The sequence below is a fragment of the Vipera ursinii genome (assembly GCF_947247035.1).
Source record: "Vipera ursinii genome assembly, chromosome: 5".
NCBI classification, from domain to species: Eukaryota; Metazoa; Chordata; class Lepidosauria; order Squamata; family Viperidae; genus Vipera; species Vipera ursinii.
The window spans coordinates 23,402,021-23,415,540 of record NC_139518.1 but is presented as its reverse complement, the minus strand read 5'-3'; the positions used below and the strand labels follow the sequence as shown (position 1 = coordinate 23,415,540).

The following is a 13,520-nucleotide window of genomic DNA, read 5'->3' as shown; positions in this document are numbered from 1 at the left end:
TCTTATTATTATCAACTAAATAAAAACATCTTTGTTACAATGATCAATATTTTTTAGCTTATACATATCTTAATTGCATTTGCACTTGATCCTTGTATACAATCAGTGTCTTGTTATTGCTTTTTCCCCCCAGGCTTTAATTTCCCATCAATATTCAAATTAACATTATTATTTATAATTTCCAAATGTTTTATATTTAGGTGACCAAAGTTTCCCTTATCTCAACTTCATGTGTCATGTCTGAAGGACAACTAAAACAAGGGAAATACAATAAAGCCAAGTTTAAATAAAAGATGGCAAGAACAGACCAGTTAGAAATGAAGTAAGGGGTTTCGCCCTCCCTCACCAAAGACCTGGGTGAAGATCCAGGCTTTCATAACCATTATAAACAATAGCAGAGTGGGGCCATCTACCATAGGTCTTGGGGAAGACTCATTCCAGAGGGCAGGTGTTCTACTGAGAAAGCGTGCTTCCAGCGTCCCAATGGATAACATTGTTTTTAATTGAAGGAACCTGGAGACTGCCAACCCTACAAGACAGAATAGGCCAGGCAGATAACTACAGTATTGGAGACAGATAGTCCCTCAAGTCACCAGGCTTTACACCAGGTAAAGCTTTATTGTAGGTAATGACCAGCACCTTGAATTGCAATTGAAAGCAAACTGGCAAGATAGCTTATGAAGGAGAGATGTTATGTGGGCCTACTGAGGCATGCCCATCACTGCCCATGTTATGTCAGTAGCTTTGTTGCAAACATGTAAGTAGCTGGTTGCAAAGAAGGTTCCTTGAAGCGGGAGATTCTGGTGCAACTATTGGTTAAAGTTGTAAAGGCGGGAAAACCCGGACTTGCGATTGGATACAGTTTAAACAGCTCTAGTATAAAAGCCAGAGTCATTTTGACAGTTGTCAGTTGACATATGTGTATTGAATAAACCAATTTGCTGTTAACCTCTCTGAGTCATTCGTCTGCCTGAACCAAACAACTGGCGACAAAGGTGGGATAGACGGCGGACCAGAGAAGGATCGGCGGAACAGCTGCGCGTAAGGCGGCAAATTTGAAAAAAATTCACAGTCAACCACAAGCGGCCGCGGCGGAATAAACAATCCTCCGAATGGCGCAAATCGGGTCCTTAAAAGAATTCGATCCAAACTTCCCAGAGGACTGGGAAGAATATGTGGGACAGGTCGAAGGGTTTTTGCTCGTTAACGGCATAACCGATGACCGAAAAAAGGCGGCTGCCTTACTAACCATATGCGGCACACCAGTGTATCGGATTGCTGTGGGACTTTGTCAACCACTGCCGGTTTCTAGCGTTCCATATGCCGATTTATTGGCCAAATTAAAAGTACACTTTACGCCAAGGAGATCAGAACTCTTTTGGCGGCGCATTTTCGAAAAACGGAATCAGAGACCGGGCGAGTCAATCCAAAAATTCGTTGCTGCAGTCAGAGAAGCAGCAGTACGTTGCAAGTATGACAACTTAGAGATAAGAATCCGGGACAGAGTGGTGCTGGGCTTGCGAGACGAGCAACTACAAAACAGAATTATCGCTAAGCCCACCGGCGACTTGCAAGAAGTACTCGACGAACTCTTGACTTATGAATCCACCGGGTATCGCGACCCCCCCCCCGAAATAGCATGGCTGCGTCTGCCGAAATAAATCAAGAAGGCCTTGTGGACTGCGGGGAGGTGGACCAACAATGGGAAGCCGACATCGCCGAAGTCACCAGACGGTTTGGAAAAATGGCGGCAAAACCATCCCGAAGCGACGGGCCTGAACCGAGTCGTCGATTCCAAACAACAACAACAACACAACGACAAACAACAACAACCCAACGACAACTGAGAGACACTGCAACGAGACCGCGCGACAACGACAATAGATGCGGCAGCTGTGGGGGCAATCATCCCCAAGCAACATGCAGATTCCGTACTGCCAGATGCAGATTGTGCGGGAAGACCGGCCACATTCAAGCCATTTGCAGGGGTCGTGCACGCGACAATCGCCTACACGAAGTCGACGTTTGGCCCGAAGGTAAGGTAACCCCTTACTATAGTGGCAAAGGGACCCCTAGACCTTGGGCTCAATACCCGAACCGCGGGGAGGTGGCGCGAGTCAATCACAGTCAATCACAGTAGAAAGGAAAAAATTAACAATATTGTGGGATCAAAATTAAAAATTGTAGTCCAATTGCAAGGAATGCCTTGCAAAATGGAAATCGATTCTGGGGCCTCAGTGTCCATAATATCCAGTGAAACCCTTAAAAAGATTGAACTAAAAAGTGGCAGAAAGATTCCACTTAGTTCAACCAAAATCCAATTGACCGACTTCCAAAAAACCCCAATAAAAATTAAGGGAAAAATTACCCTTCGAGTTAAATATAAGGGGTTTAATGGAGCACTAGATTTAATAGTTACAGAAGGCCATAGAACTAGTTTAATAGGCCTTAACTGGTTCCCTGCCCTGGGAATTTGGATAGGGGGAATAAACACAGTTATTAATAATAAGACCCTCAAATCAGTCTGCGATGAATTCGCAGACGTATTTGATGGGTCTTTGGGTAAATATAAAGGGCCCCCAATTAATTTTAATTTAGACCCGTCGGTTAAACCCATCAGGCTTAAGGCCCGAAGGGTGCCTTTCGCCCTTAAGCAAAAAATCGAGGCCGAGCTCGATAAGCTTGTAGGCCAAGGCGTCCTAGAACCGGTCGAGGGTGGTTTGTGGAAAACGCCGATCGTCACACCCCTTAAACCTAATGGGGATGTGAGGATCTGCGCTGACTACAAAGCCACCCTGAACCTCGGAATGAAAAAACATGCTTACCCGGTCCCGACAGTGAAGCAGGTCCTCGCCACGATACAGGACGGCGCCATATTTGCCAAGTTAGACTTGGCGCAGGCGTATTTGCAACTTACTGTTTCCAGGGAGGCTGCTGAAGCTCAAACTATTGTTACCCACAAGGGGGCGTTCCGAGTCCACAGACTGCAATTCGGTATTGCAGCAGCTCCAGGCATCTTCCAGGAGGTGATGGAGAGGACCTTAAAGGGCATACCTGGTGTATGCCCTTACTTTGATGATGTTCTAATAGCTGGAAGAAATGAAGAAATATTAGCTGAGCGTCTGGAACAGGTATTGGGAAGATTTAGGAGGGCTGGACTTAAATTAAAAAAGGATAAATGCTGTATTGGGGTTAAATCCACAGAATTTTTAGGATTTAGGATAGATAAAAATGGAATTCATCCTACACCTGATAAAATTAAGGCAATTAAATTGGCACCAGAACCAAAAAACAAGGCTGAATTACAAGCCTTTTTAGGATTAGTTAACTTTTATCACACATTCGTGCCTCATAAAGCTGCCATAGCAGAACCACTACATAGACTTTTAGATAAAAAAACCCCATGGCAGTGGCATGATAAACATAGAATCAGTTTTCAAACATTAAAAGATATTCTTTCAAGCCAATCCACAGTAACTCATTTTATTGAGAATAAACCAATCTATTTAGCTTGTGATGCTTCACCTTATGGTGTGGGGGCTGTTATCAGCCACTTGGATAGTCAAGGTATTCAAAAGCCAATTGCATACTATTCCAGGACGCTTACCAAAGCCGAACGGAATTATGCACAGATTGATAGAGAAGCATTAGCAATCGTGGCAGGAGTAAAAAAAGTTCCATGATTACCTTTATGGTAGGAACTTTACCATACTCACTGACCACAAACCATTATTGGGACTGTTTACCACTGATAAACAGACACCCCAAATAATGTCTCCCAGAATGCTGAGGTGGTCAATTTTCCTCTCAGCATATTCATTCTCACTTCAACATAGACCAGGTAAGGAAATGGGCCATGCAGATGCCCTTAGCAGACTGCCCTTAAACAACACAGAGGAGGACCCTGCTCCAGTGGGACAAATTATGTCATTACAGGAAATTCCTGAATGGCCTTTAACTGCTAAAGATATAGCTGAGGCTACCAAAAAAGACCATATCCTCAAAAGGATCATGGCCTGGGTCCTTAGTGGGTGGCCTAGTACTAACCCGGATGCCAAGTACATTCCATATTTTAGGAGGAAGAATGAACTATCATCCCATTTGGGATGTATTTTGTGGGGCAACCGTGTTGCCATTCCTGAACTCCACAGATCTACAATTTTATCAGAATTACATGAGGGTCACCCTGGAATAGTACGTATGAAGGCATTAGCTAGAAGTCACTTGTGGTGGCCAGGACTTGATAAAGACATTGAAGAATGTGTTTCTGCATGTTATTTGTGTCAGCGATCTAGACCTGAGCTGCCACACACATACACTCATAAGTGGGAATTGGCCAGGAATCCTTGGTCTAGGATTCATATTGATTTTGCTGGACCTTTTCAAGGTTTAACCTTCCTAGTTGTGGTGGACAGTTTCTCTAGGTGGCTAGAGGTAGTGCCTGTCAGTTCAATGACATCTTGTAGAACAATACAGGTCTTAAGGGGCCTCTTTGCCACTCATGGGTTACCTGATGTGATTGTATCGGATAATGGGCCCCAATTCACCTCTGTTGAATTTCAGGATTTCCTCAGGGCCAACTCGATTAGACATGCAACATCAGCACCCTTCCACCCGTCCACCAATGGCTTGGCTGAACGCAACGTGAGAACCACCAAAGACGCCTTGAAGCGAATCATCCGTGGCGATTGGCACCAAAGACTGGCAGACTTTTTGCTGACCCAACACACAACCCCTTGCACGGCTACCGGAAAAAGCCCGGCGGAAATGAGGTGGGGCAAACGGCTAACCACCAAACTGGACAGGTTACATCCTGACAAACTACCCTCAAGTGCTGAACCGGACATTCCAAACAGATCATTCAAAATAGGAGACTTAGTCTGGGCCAGAAACTATGGACAGGGGGACAAATGGGTCCCGGGGGTGGTCACTGACATAATGGGGCCGTTGTCTTACACCATTGAGGGGGAAGGGAATAGAATAAGTAAAAGACATATCGATCAGCTAAGGAAGAGAGCTATTGGAAGTATGCCAGTAGATGGGGGTCAAAGCGTACACGGGGGGGGACACTGCATCTTGGCTTAATCATAACAACCTGCCAGTTAGTGGGGAAGCGGAAATTCAAACCAGTGTGTCCACAGCTAACCCACAACACGGTCAAATTGACTGGGAGCTGTCCTCTATGAGCAGGCCTGCAATAGCTGAGCATCAACATCAAACACAACAACAACTACAATCTGTTAGTAGAGAAGCATCAGAGCCTGTAATTCAAGAGTCCAGACCCATAAATATAAGCCAGCCAAGCAGACAGTCAGTTAGCAATGACTTAAGTAACCAAACCAATAGATATCCATCTAGGGTCCATAGGCCACCCAAATACTTGAGAGATTACGTCAACAAATAACATCAACTGGGGGGGAAGGGGTGTTATGTCAGTAGCTTTGTTGCAAACATGTAAGTAGCTGGTTGCAAAGAAGGTTCCTTGAAGCGGGAGATTCTGGTGCAACTATTGGTTAAAGTTGTAAAGGCGGGAAAACCCGGACTTGCGATTGGATACAGTTTAAACAGCTCTAGTATAAAAGCCAGAGTCATTTTGACAGTTGTCAGTTGACATATGTGTATTGAATAAACCAATTTGCTGTTAACCTCTCTGAGTCATTCGTCTGCCTGAACCAAACAGCCCATGTTGCTGCATTGAGAACCAGCGGAAAATTCCGGGTGGTCTTCAAAGGGCAACCCATGAAGACCAACGTGCAGTAGTGTGGTGATTAGGGTATGAGTGTTTGTCTGAAAAGCCTCTCAGTCTAGAAAAGAATGTACCAGGCACATATATAGGAACCGCGGGTCCAGCAATATGCCCTGGTTGGGCTACTAAAGTACTTTCAAAACAGTTTTATTTCACATTTTACATTTGGGCTGTGCAGATGAAGAACGAAGCATATCTATCCACACTTTAAAGCTACCAAGCAAGTGCAATGTGACTTGTTTAAGGCCTTCCTGATGCCTTCAGGGCATGCATGCATATTTGGTGAAGCAAAGTGGTACATTCTTTTGCATATCCATATGGGTGCCTAGAAAATTTTAGAAAGGCATCCAAACAGAGAAAGTCCAAATGTTATCGCTCTCTCCATCTGTTAGATTTTTTTTTACTCCTGAGGTGATGATGAACATAAGATTTTTTTACTCCTGAGGTGATGATGAACATATCCCTATCTCGCTACTTTTACAACACTCTTGGGAAACAGCACAAAAATGAGGAAAGACTAAGCTTCATGCTAACAGCTTTTTCTTTCTTCCCAATAAGGCTGGGATTTCATTCAGGGTGGCTACTGGCCAAGTTGAATGTAGATGTATGTATGTATGTATGTATGTATGTATGTATGTATGTATGTATTTATTTTATTTTATTTTATTTTATTTTATTTTATTTTATTTTATTTTATTTTATTTTATTTTATTTTATTTTATTTTAATTCCATTTATTGAAAGGGAAAGTGTGAAAAATCTTTTAGTGACCTCCATACAAGGACATGAATCCGTATGTATATAGAAAGCAATACAATATAAACCACTTTAGCATAAAGTTTTCTTGGGTTGCCTGTATGTGCATGAGGGTTCATAGATACTGTTTTTGCATACAAACGGATCAGTGCTAAACAGCGTTTCCTGCCTGTAAATGCAGAGATGATCTGAGAAAGTTTTAGAAGATGTGCCTATTTCCATGCTTGAGGAGCAGTGCTTCCTTCAGACCAATGTATCTCAAATGTTTTGTACCACTGTAATATGTACAACATTTATTGGACCACAGTTAAGACAGATCAAGAAAGAGGAATACAGGTAGTCCTCAACTTACGACCACAGTTGAGCCCAAAATTTCTGTTGTTGAGTGAGACATTTTTTAAGTGAGTTTTGCCCCATTTTATGACCCTTTTTGCCACAGATGTTAAGTGAAGCACTGCACTTGAAAAGTTAGTAACACAGTTGTTAAGTGGCTTCCCCATTCATTTTGCTTGTCAAAAGGTGGCAAAAGGTGATCACATGACCTTGGGACACAGCAATGGGCATAAGTATGAACCAGTTGCCAAGCATCTGAATTTTGATCACAGGGTCATGAGGCTGCTACAAAGGTTGTAAGTGTGAAAAATGGTCAAGACACTTTTTTTCAGTGTCGTAACTTTCAACAGTCACTAAAGGAACTGTTGTAAGTCGAGGACTACCTGTAACAGGGACAGTGCCCTAATCCCGTGCATAGTCCTATCTCCATTATGTTCAGGACAAGGCCTGAAGAAAATCTAATACGCCTTGTGATCAGCTTTGTGAGTGTGTACAGCACTGTAACCCAACTCATCTAAATGCATTCAGAATTTCTCTACAGATTTTCTGCATCAAAGTGAAAGATGCTGGTAATGGATCAGCATCACGTGCACTCCATTTCTCTTGCATAAGTTGAAAATAGTGGCTCCTGAAGTAGGGTGTTATCTATTAGCATCTGTTGCATAATTCTGCCTTTTTTTCCTGATTTAGAGATTGTCCGAGCAATGACACATGTGATTGATCGGGGGATGACAATGTATTGGGGGACTTCGCGCTGGAGTGCCATGGAGATTATGGTAATCTATCTTTTTGGGAATGAAAAATAATCGACTAATTCACATTTAATTAAACATCAAGAATATTCTGGCCTGAAATTGCTGTGATTCTATAGTGTCATGTTTGTGGGCCATGTACACAATGTTGTCATCAAACATTTTCCTCTTGTATTTTCATTGTGGGAAAATGTCAGAATTGAAAGACTAGTACCTGCATTTCCTATGTTATCACTTTTGAATAAATTGTAGAAACACTGGAATTGGGCCGAATATTGACTTGCTCTACCATTCTTCCTTTGTTCCCCAAGGCCAGAAAAACCAGCAGGGCATCTGCTTATAGGAATTAAAAATGCATCAGTGAGATGCATGATCAACTTGACATAGACCTAAATCTTCATCATGCATGCTTCTTCCTTTTCCCAACATACGTTGATTTGTATGTTCCTATATTTATTTTGTAATTCAAGAGCTGTTTATACACAGTTAGCCAGCAACTTGCTTTTTAAAATATAGCTTTCTGATTTATCATTTCAATTTGTTACATTGCCATATTGCATTCATGGCAGCTACTATATACTGTATAATGTGCCTTTGTCTTTACTTAATGCACACACATTTTTGCAAATAGTGTTTTGTCACCCATGAGAGGATGCTATCTGCAGGCTTTTGTACAATTTTTTTAAAAAAAACCAAAAACTATCAGATCATTCAGAGCAGTGCTTTTTTCATTGCTCAAAATATTTTTAATGTATTCACCAAGTAAATCGAGTGTCAGATCCTTAATACATAACGCCTGAATGAGGAATGGAAAACAGTGGTTTTGACTGATGTATGATTTTATGCCTGAGGAATTCTCCCTGCTAATGTATTTTTCTTTTGCTGCTGATTCTCAACAGGAAGCATATTCGGTTGCAAGACAGTTTAATATGATCCCACCGGTATGTGAACAAGCAGAATATCACCTTTTCCAAAGAGACAAAGTTGAAGTTCAGTTGCCAGAATTATACCACAAGATAGGTAATGTACCAAGGCAGCATCTTTCATGAAAGAATGAGAAATTAATTCTTTTTATGTCCAAAGCATATACTTGGAGACAGTGCCTGTCCCCTACTGTTTAATCATTTTGGTAGGTATATAAATCTTTGCCTAGAAGAATTATCTTTATGCATGTAAGGAACTGACAGCAAGGCTTCTTCATGACTGCACCACTTTTATGTCATGTATAAAAACTACAGATGCTCATTTTCTCACTCCTAAAGGTCTAAGATTAGATTTTTTGAATCCCATCTTTATTATTTTAAAAAATAACTCATACCTAATATTCCCTCCCCCTCCTTCTTTCCTCATAGCAACACTAGGAAGTGAATGGGGCTGAATCACCCAGCCAAGCTTTATGCCAGGGATAGAATTCACATCTCCTGGTTCCTAGACTGGTGTCTTAACCATTAGACCAAATTGGGTGCAATCCTAAATAAACTTTCTAAGAATTAAGCCTCCACGAGAAGACTGGCATTTCTCTTCAGCAAAATAGGCAATGAATTGCACGATTGCTTTATTCTGGTCTTGGAGGTTCCCTACATGGGACTGGGGCTTGCACAAAGTGGGATAAAAACCATATTCATTTTATATATTTTGCATTATTTTGAAAAACGTCTAATCTCTTTCCTGACTGAACATTTTCTAAGCCTCAAAATGATGTAACTGTTCTTAGAGAAGTGGTTTCTGGCCTTTTATTGTTTGGGGTTTTTAAAACAGTTTGTGTTAGTTTTGATATTTCTACAGTATTGTCTCACTGATTGCTTTGTAGGAGTTGGAGCAGTGACTTGGTCTCCACTTGCTTGTGGGATTATCTCAGGAAAATATGCCAGTGGAGTCCCCGAAGGATCAAGGGCATCCTTGAAGGTATTTCTCCCATAGGCTACCTGGGGAATCTGCCTCACAACAGCTTCACCTGAGTCCTAAACTACTTTTGTCCTACAACGTTTTCTACTTAGTGTAAACAAATACGAAGGACAATATGTATCCTTGTCTCTAGAAGAAACCTCAGCTTTCCCATTGTCTCTTATTTCATGCCTCAGTTTCTTTTCCAATCAAATTTCACATAAGCATACTGAATCTGTTCCTTACGTTGGTCTTATATTCTGACAAGACGACTTCTCTTTGAACTTTTAAATTTAATCCTTACATTTTGATCTAGTAATCTTGATCTCTCCATAATCTGAATCAGAAAATGTCCTGGTTGACTGGATTTAACTTTTCCGTCTTCTATTTATTAATATATAACTAGGTTTATTCCAATATGCTTCATTTAATGATGTTCATTTGTAGAGTTTATATCTATGTTGCTTGAAGCAAGAATCAGCAATAAATAGATTTTCTTTGCAAAACTCCACTGTATTATTGCATTTATCCAATCGGTCAGTCAATCAATAATATTTATTCAGTGAATGACCAGCAAAAATTTATTCAATAAGAATCTGACTGTAGTTCCAAGATCTTCCATTTCGTGAGTTTTTGCATTCTAAACATCCATTTATGGCATTGTGTTGCTTCAAGATGTCGCAGTTTACCATTTTGCCTTTTGCAATAGAATTTCTCAGTCTCTTCAATCACTGCACCTGCATTAAATGCATGCAGTGCTTTTTTTGTAAAAGAAAAAGGTGCTGGAACTCACACGTCATACAACCCACCTTGCCTACCCTACATGGTTCCATCCAAACAAGGTGCCGGAACTCCATTCTGGGTGTTCTATGAGAAAAAAAGCCCTGAATGCATGTATCAGTTTAAGATTAATGTCTACTGGTAGCCACTAATTCTACTAGATAACATCCTATCGTTTATTGGGTTATAGCTGAGCTCATACAGAGCAATATTTTTAAAATATTATTGCCACTCCATTTCTCACGTCTGAATCATCTAATCAACTGATAATAAAGTGGCTTATTTCAGGCCATTCACCCACTTATAGAACATTCCAACTCCATATATATTGTATTCCTGTTTTCATTTTTGCTTTTCAAAATTATCTCTTTGTGTACTTGTAAAACAAAGAACTCCTATTTTAGAACTGGCACCATCAATGACCAGACTCTTCCGGCTCTGGTCTGACCACATCATCACTCTGAATTGTGAAAGTTCAACATTTCCCCCCAAAGTAATTAAAGACATGCTTTGTAACCTGGAAATCTTGTCAGTTGACATACAGACTTGTCTAAATATTTCACCCCTGTCTAGACCATTTTCTTGGCAAAAGTATAAAAGTTGTTTGCTATTTTGAAGGATGACACAATGCATGCCAATTATTGTGGTGTATTCAAAAGCAGTCTTTACAGCTTTGCAGGTCAGTCTTTAAGGCGGATAGGTGGTTCCACACAAGAGATTAACAGACAAATGTTTTGTTGTGTTTAGCTCAGATTACGTATGTGAATTAAATGAGGATTAAATACAACATAGAAGTAAACTCCCATCCTCCAACCACACTTATGAGAATAATTTTGTTCATGATTGCTGGTCAATGTATGGTTAGTATAACTACCCTTATTGATGATAGTGAAAAATCACACTATGATTACAATCGGAGTCTTCTGAATTTAGAACTACAGTTTTCAACAACCTTCACTATTAGCCAAATTGGTTAGAGCTATTGGGTATCTTCAACATCTGGAAGATCACAAATTTCCTATTTTTCTTCGGTACAATAGCAACATGCTCGCACAACATGCAAATTTTGCTTAATAATAACTATGGTTTTTTCCCTGTGAGTGTAAATCAAGAGTGATTGGTAAATCTATTGATTCAGTATGTTGAAAGAGCCAGAAAGTGGCTTCGTTCAGTAACTTCTTGGATGTATACATTTTCCAATAAAATTTGTATATGTATAGTACATACATTTCCTGATAAAACTTTGAAATAACATTGATCAGCAAAATGAAGGTGAGAATTAAGGGCTGATATAAACCAGGCTCCTTCAATGTGGTCCCCCTTACGTGTGTTGAACATCATATGTAATTCTCAGCTAGTATGGCAACTGGGTGGAAATTCTGTGAATTGAAATTCAGACATGTGGACTTAAATTGTCTTTTATTGTGTTTTGGTTTGCCAGTGCTATCAGTGGCTAAAGGAGAAAATTGTGAGCGAGGAAGGAAGAAAGCAACAAACAAAACTGAAAGAAGTTTCCCCAATTGCTGAACGCCTTGGATGTACACTACCTCAGCTAGCAGTCGGTAAGGAATTTGGGGGTCCCCCCCCCGTCCTTATTTTTTTATCTTTGTGCTCAGTGATGCTTAACTGCATTGACATGATTTTCCCCAGTGATGTCATAAGAGCCTTGGTGGAGCAGTGGGCTAATGCCTCCTTAAGTAACACCAGCTGCCTGCAATTAGTGCAGGTTCGCATCCCACCAGGCTCAAGGTTGACTCAGCCTTCCATCCTTCCGAGGTAGGTAAAATGAGGACCCAGATTGTTGGGGGCAATTAAGCTGACTTTGTAATAATGCCGCTTCGGGGGTTTGTGTGTGTGTGAAAGCCCTAGCAAGCAGGCATATACATAGAATGAAGGCTACTGCTAAAGTTTGTAAGCCGCCCTGAGTCTTCGGAGAAGGGCGGGATATAAATGGAATTTAAAAAAAATAATAATAATTTTATTTATGTTTGAATTTATTTACTTATGTAAAATGCTGTAATGCTGTCCCAGTCCCAGGATAAGAGGCAGGAGGGGGGAAAAATGACAGCTTGGGCTTTGTAACCCCAATTAGATAGATGTTGTTTGTGTAAATTTAAATTAATAATGTGTATGTGTGTTATGATGTATATGTAGGATAGAGCAAATATTTCTGAAGCAGGAAGAATACTTAGGTTGGGTGTAGCTGTAGCTAAGTCATCATCATCATTGAAGAGATACTCTCCATTCAAGAGAAAATGGAAAATGGCTCATTGAACACAATGCTAACACTTGCCATTTCTTTATTAAAAGCCAGATTTAACTACACTAAGGATTGCTCATCAAAAACAGCAGGATTTAAATTACTCATGATTTCAATCCCATTAACTGGGGTGGTCTCCTTTAAGTTTGAATCCAATTAATTTAAATATACTATTGGTGTTGAAATAATTTAATAGCTATTTTTTAAATCCAAGCATGAATTTCAGCCACAATTAAAATGAACAGAAATAAGTATATTCTAATGGTTACAGAACTGGGGAGACCTAGGTTCAACTCCATCCCAGCAGCCAGCCAATGATCTTAGATCATAATTGCAAATAAAATCCTACTTACAAAATTTAAAAAGCAGCAGCAGCAGCAAAAACAAACTAAGGAAGCAAAACATGCTTCACCTGATAAATGAAAACAGAATCCAACCGAATCTTCCAGGTTATAGAATCTTGCTAGATACTACTACAATAAAAGCTGTTTTACTGTTTATGTTAACAAGATGATATGGCACAAAGATCCCATTATAAGCATGCTCCTTATTTATATAGTTCCACAAATATACATTCTTTGATATTATGATGGAATTAAGGAGAAACTTCCTGACAGTGAGGACAATTAACCAGTGGAATAGCTTGACCCCAGAAATCGTGGACGCTCCGTCACTGGAGATTTTTAAAAAGAGGCTAGACAGTCACTTGTCCGAGATGGTATAAGTTCTCCTGCTTGAGCGGGTGTGTGTGTGTGTGTGTGTGTGTGTGTGTGTGTGTGTGTGTGTGTGACTTAGAACACCTCCAAGGTCCCTTCCAACTTCTATTCTACTCTACTCTACTCTACTCTACTCTACTCTACTCTACTCTACTCTACTCTACTCTATTCTATTTACAATGAAATTGTAATTTTAATGTTCATTAAATACAAAACTGCATCAAAATGGCAAGTTATGTCATTTGCATAAGATCAGTGACACAAAATGCATGATTAATTCTTACAAAAATTAAT

At 40.3% G+C, this 13,520-nt stretch overlaps 1 protein-coding gene across 2 annotated transcripts in view; it reads left to right on the top strand.

Annotated features, from left to right (window-relative positions):
• Positions 1–13,520, top strand: part of KCNAB1 (potassium voltage-gated channel subfamily A regulatory beta subunit 1) — a gene marked incomplete at its 3' end in the record, with an annotated part of 148,654 nt that overhangs the window by 134,023 nt on the left and 1,111 nt on the right. For both annotated transcript variants that reach the window (XM_083364606.1, XM_083364605.1), the window contains 4 exons: positions 7,525–7,610; positions 8,486–8,606; positions 9,397–9,491; positions 11,692–11,812. In XM_083364606.1, the coding sequence (XP_083220732.1) occupies positions 7,525–7,610; positions 8,486–8,606; positions 9,397–9,491; positions 11,692–11,812 (423 nt within the window). The remainder of the gene's footprint in view (positions 1–7,524; positions 7,611–8,485; positions 8,607–9,396; positions 9,492–11,691; positions 11,813–13,520) is intronic.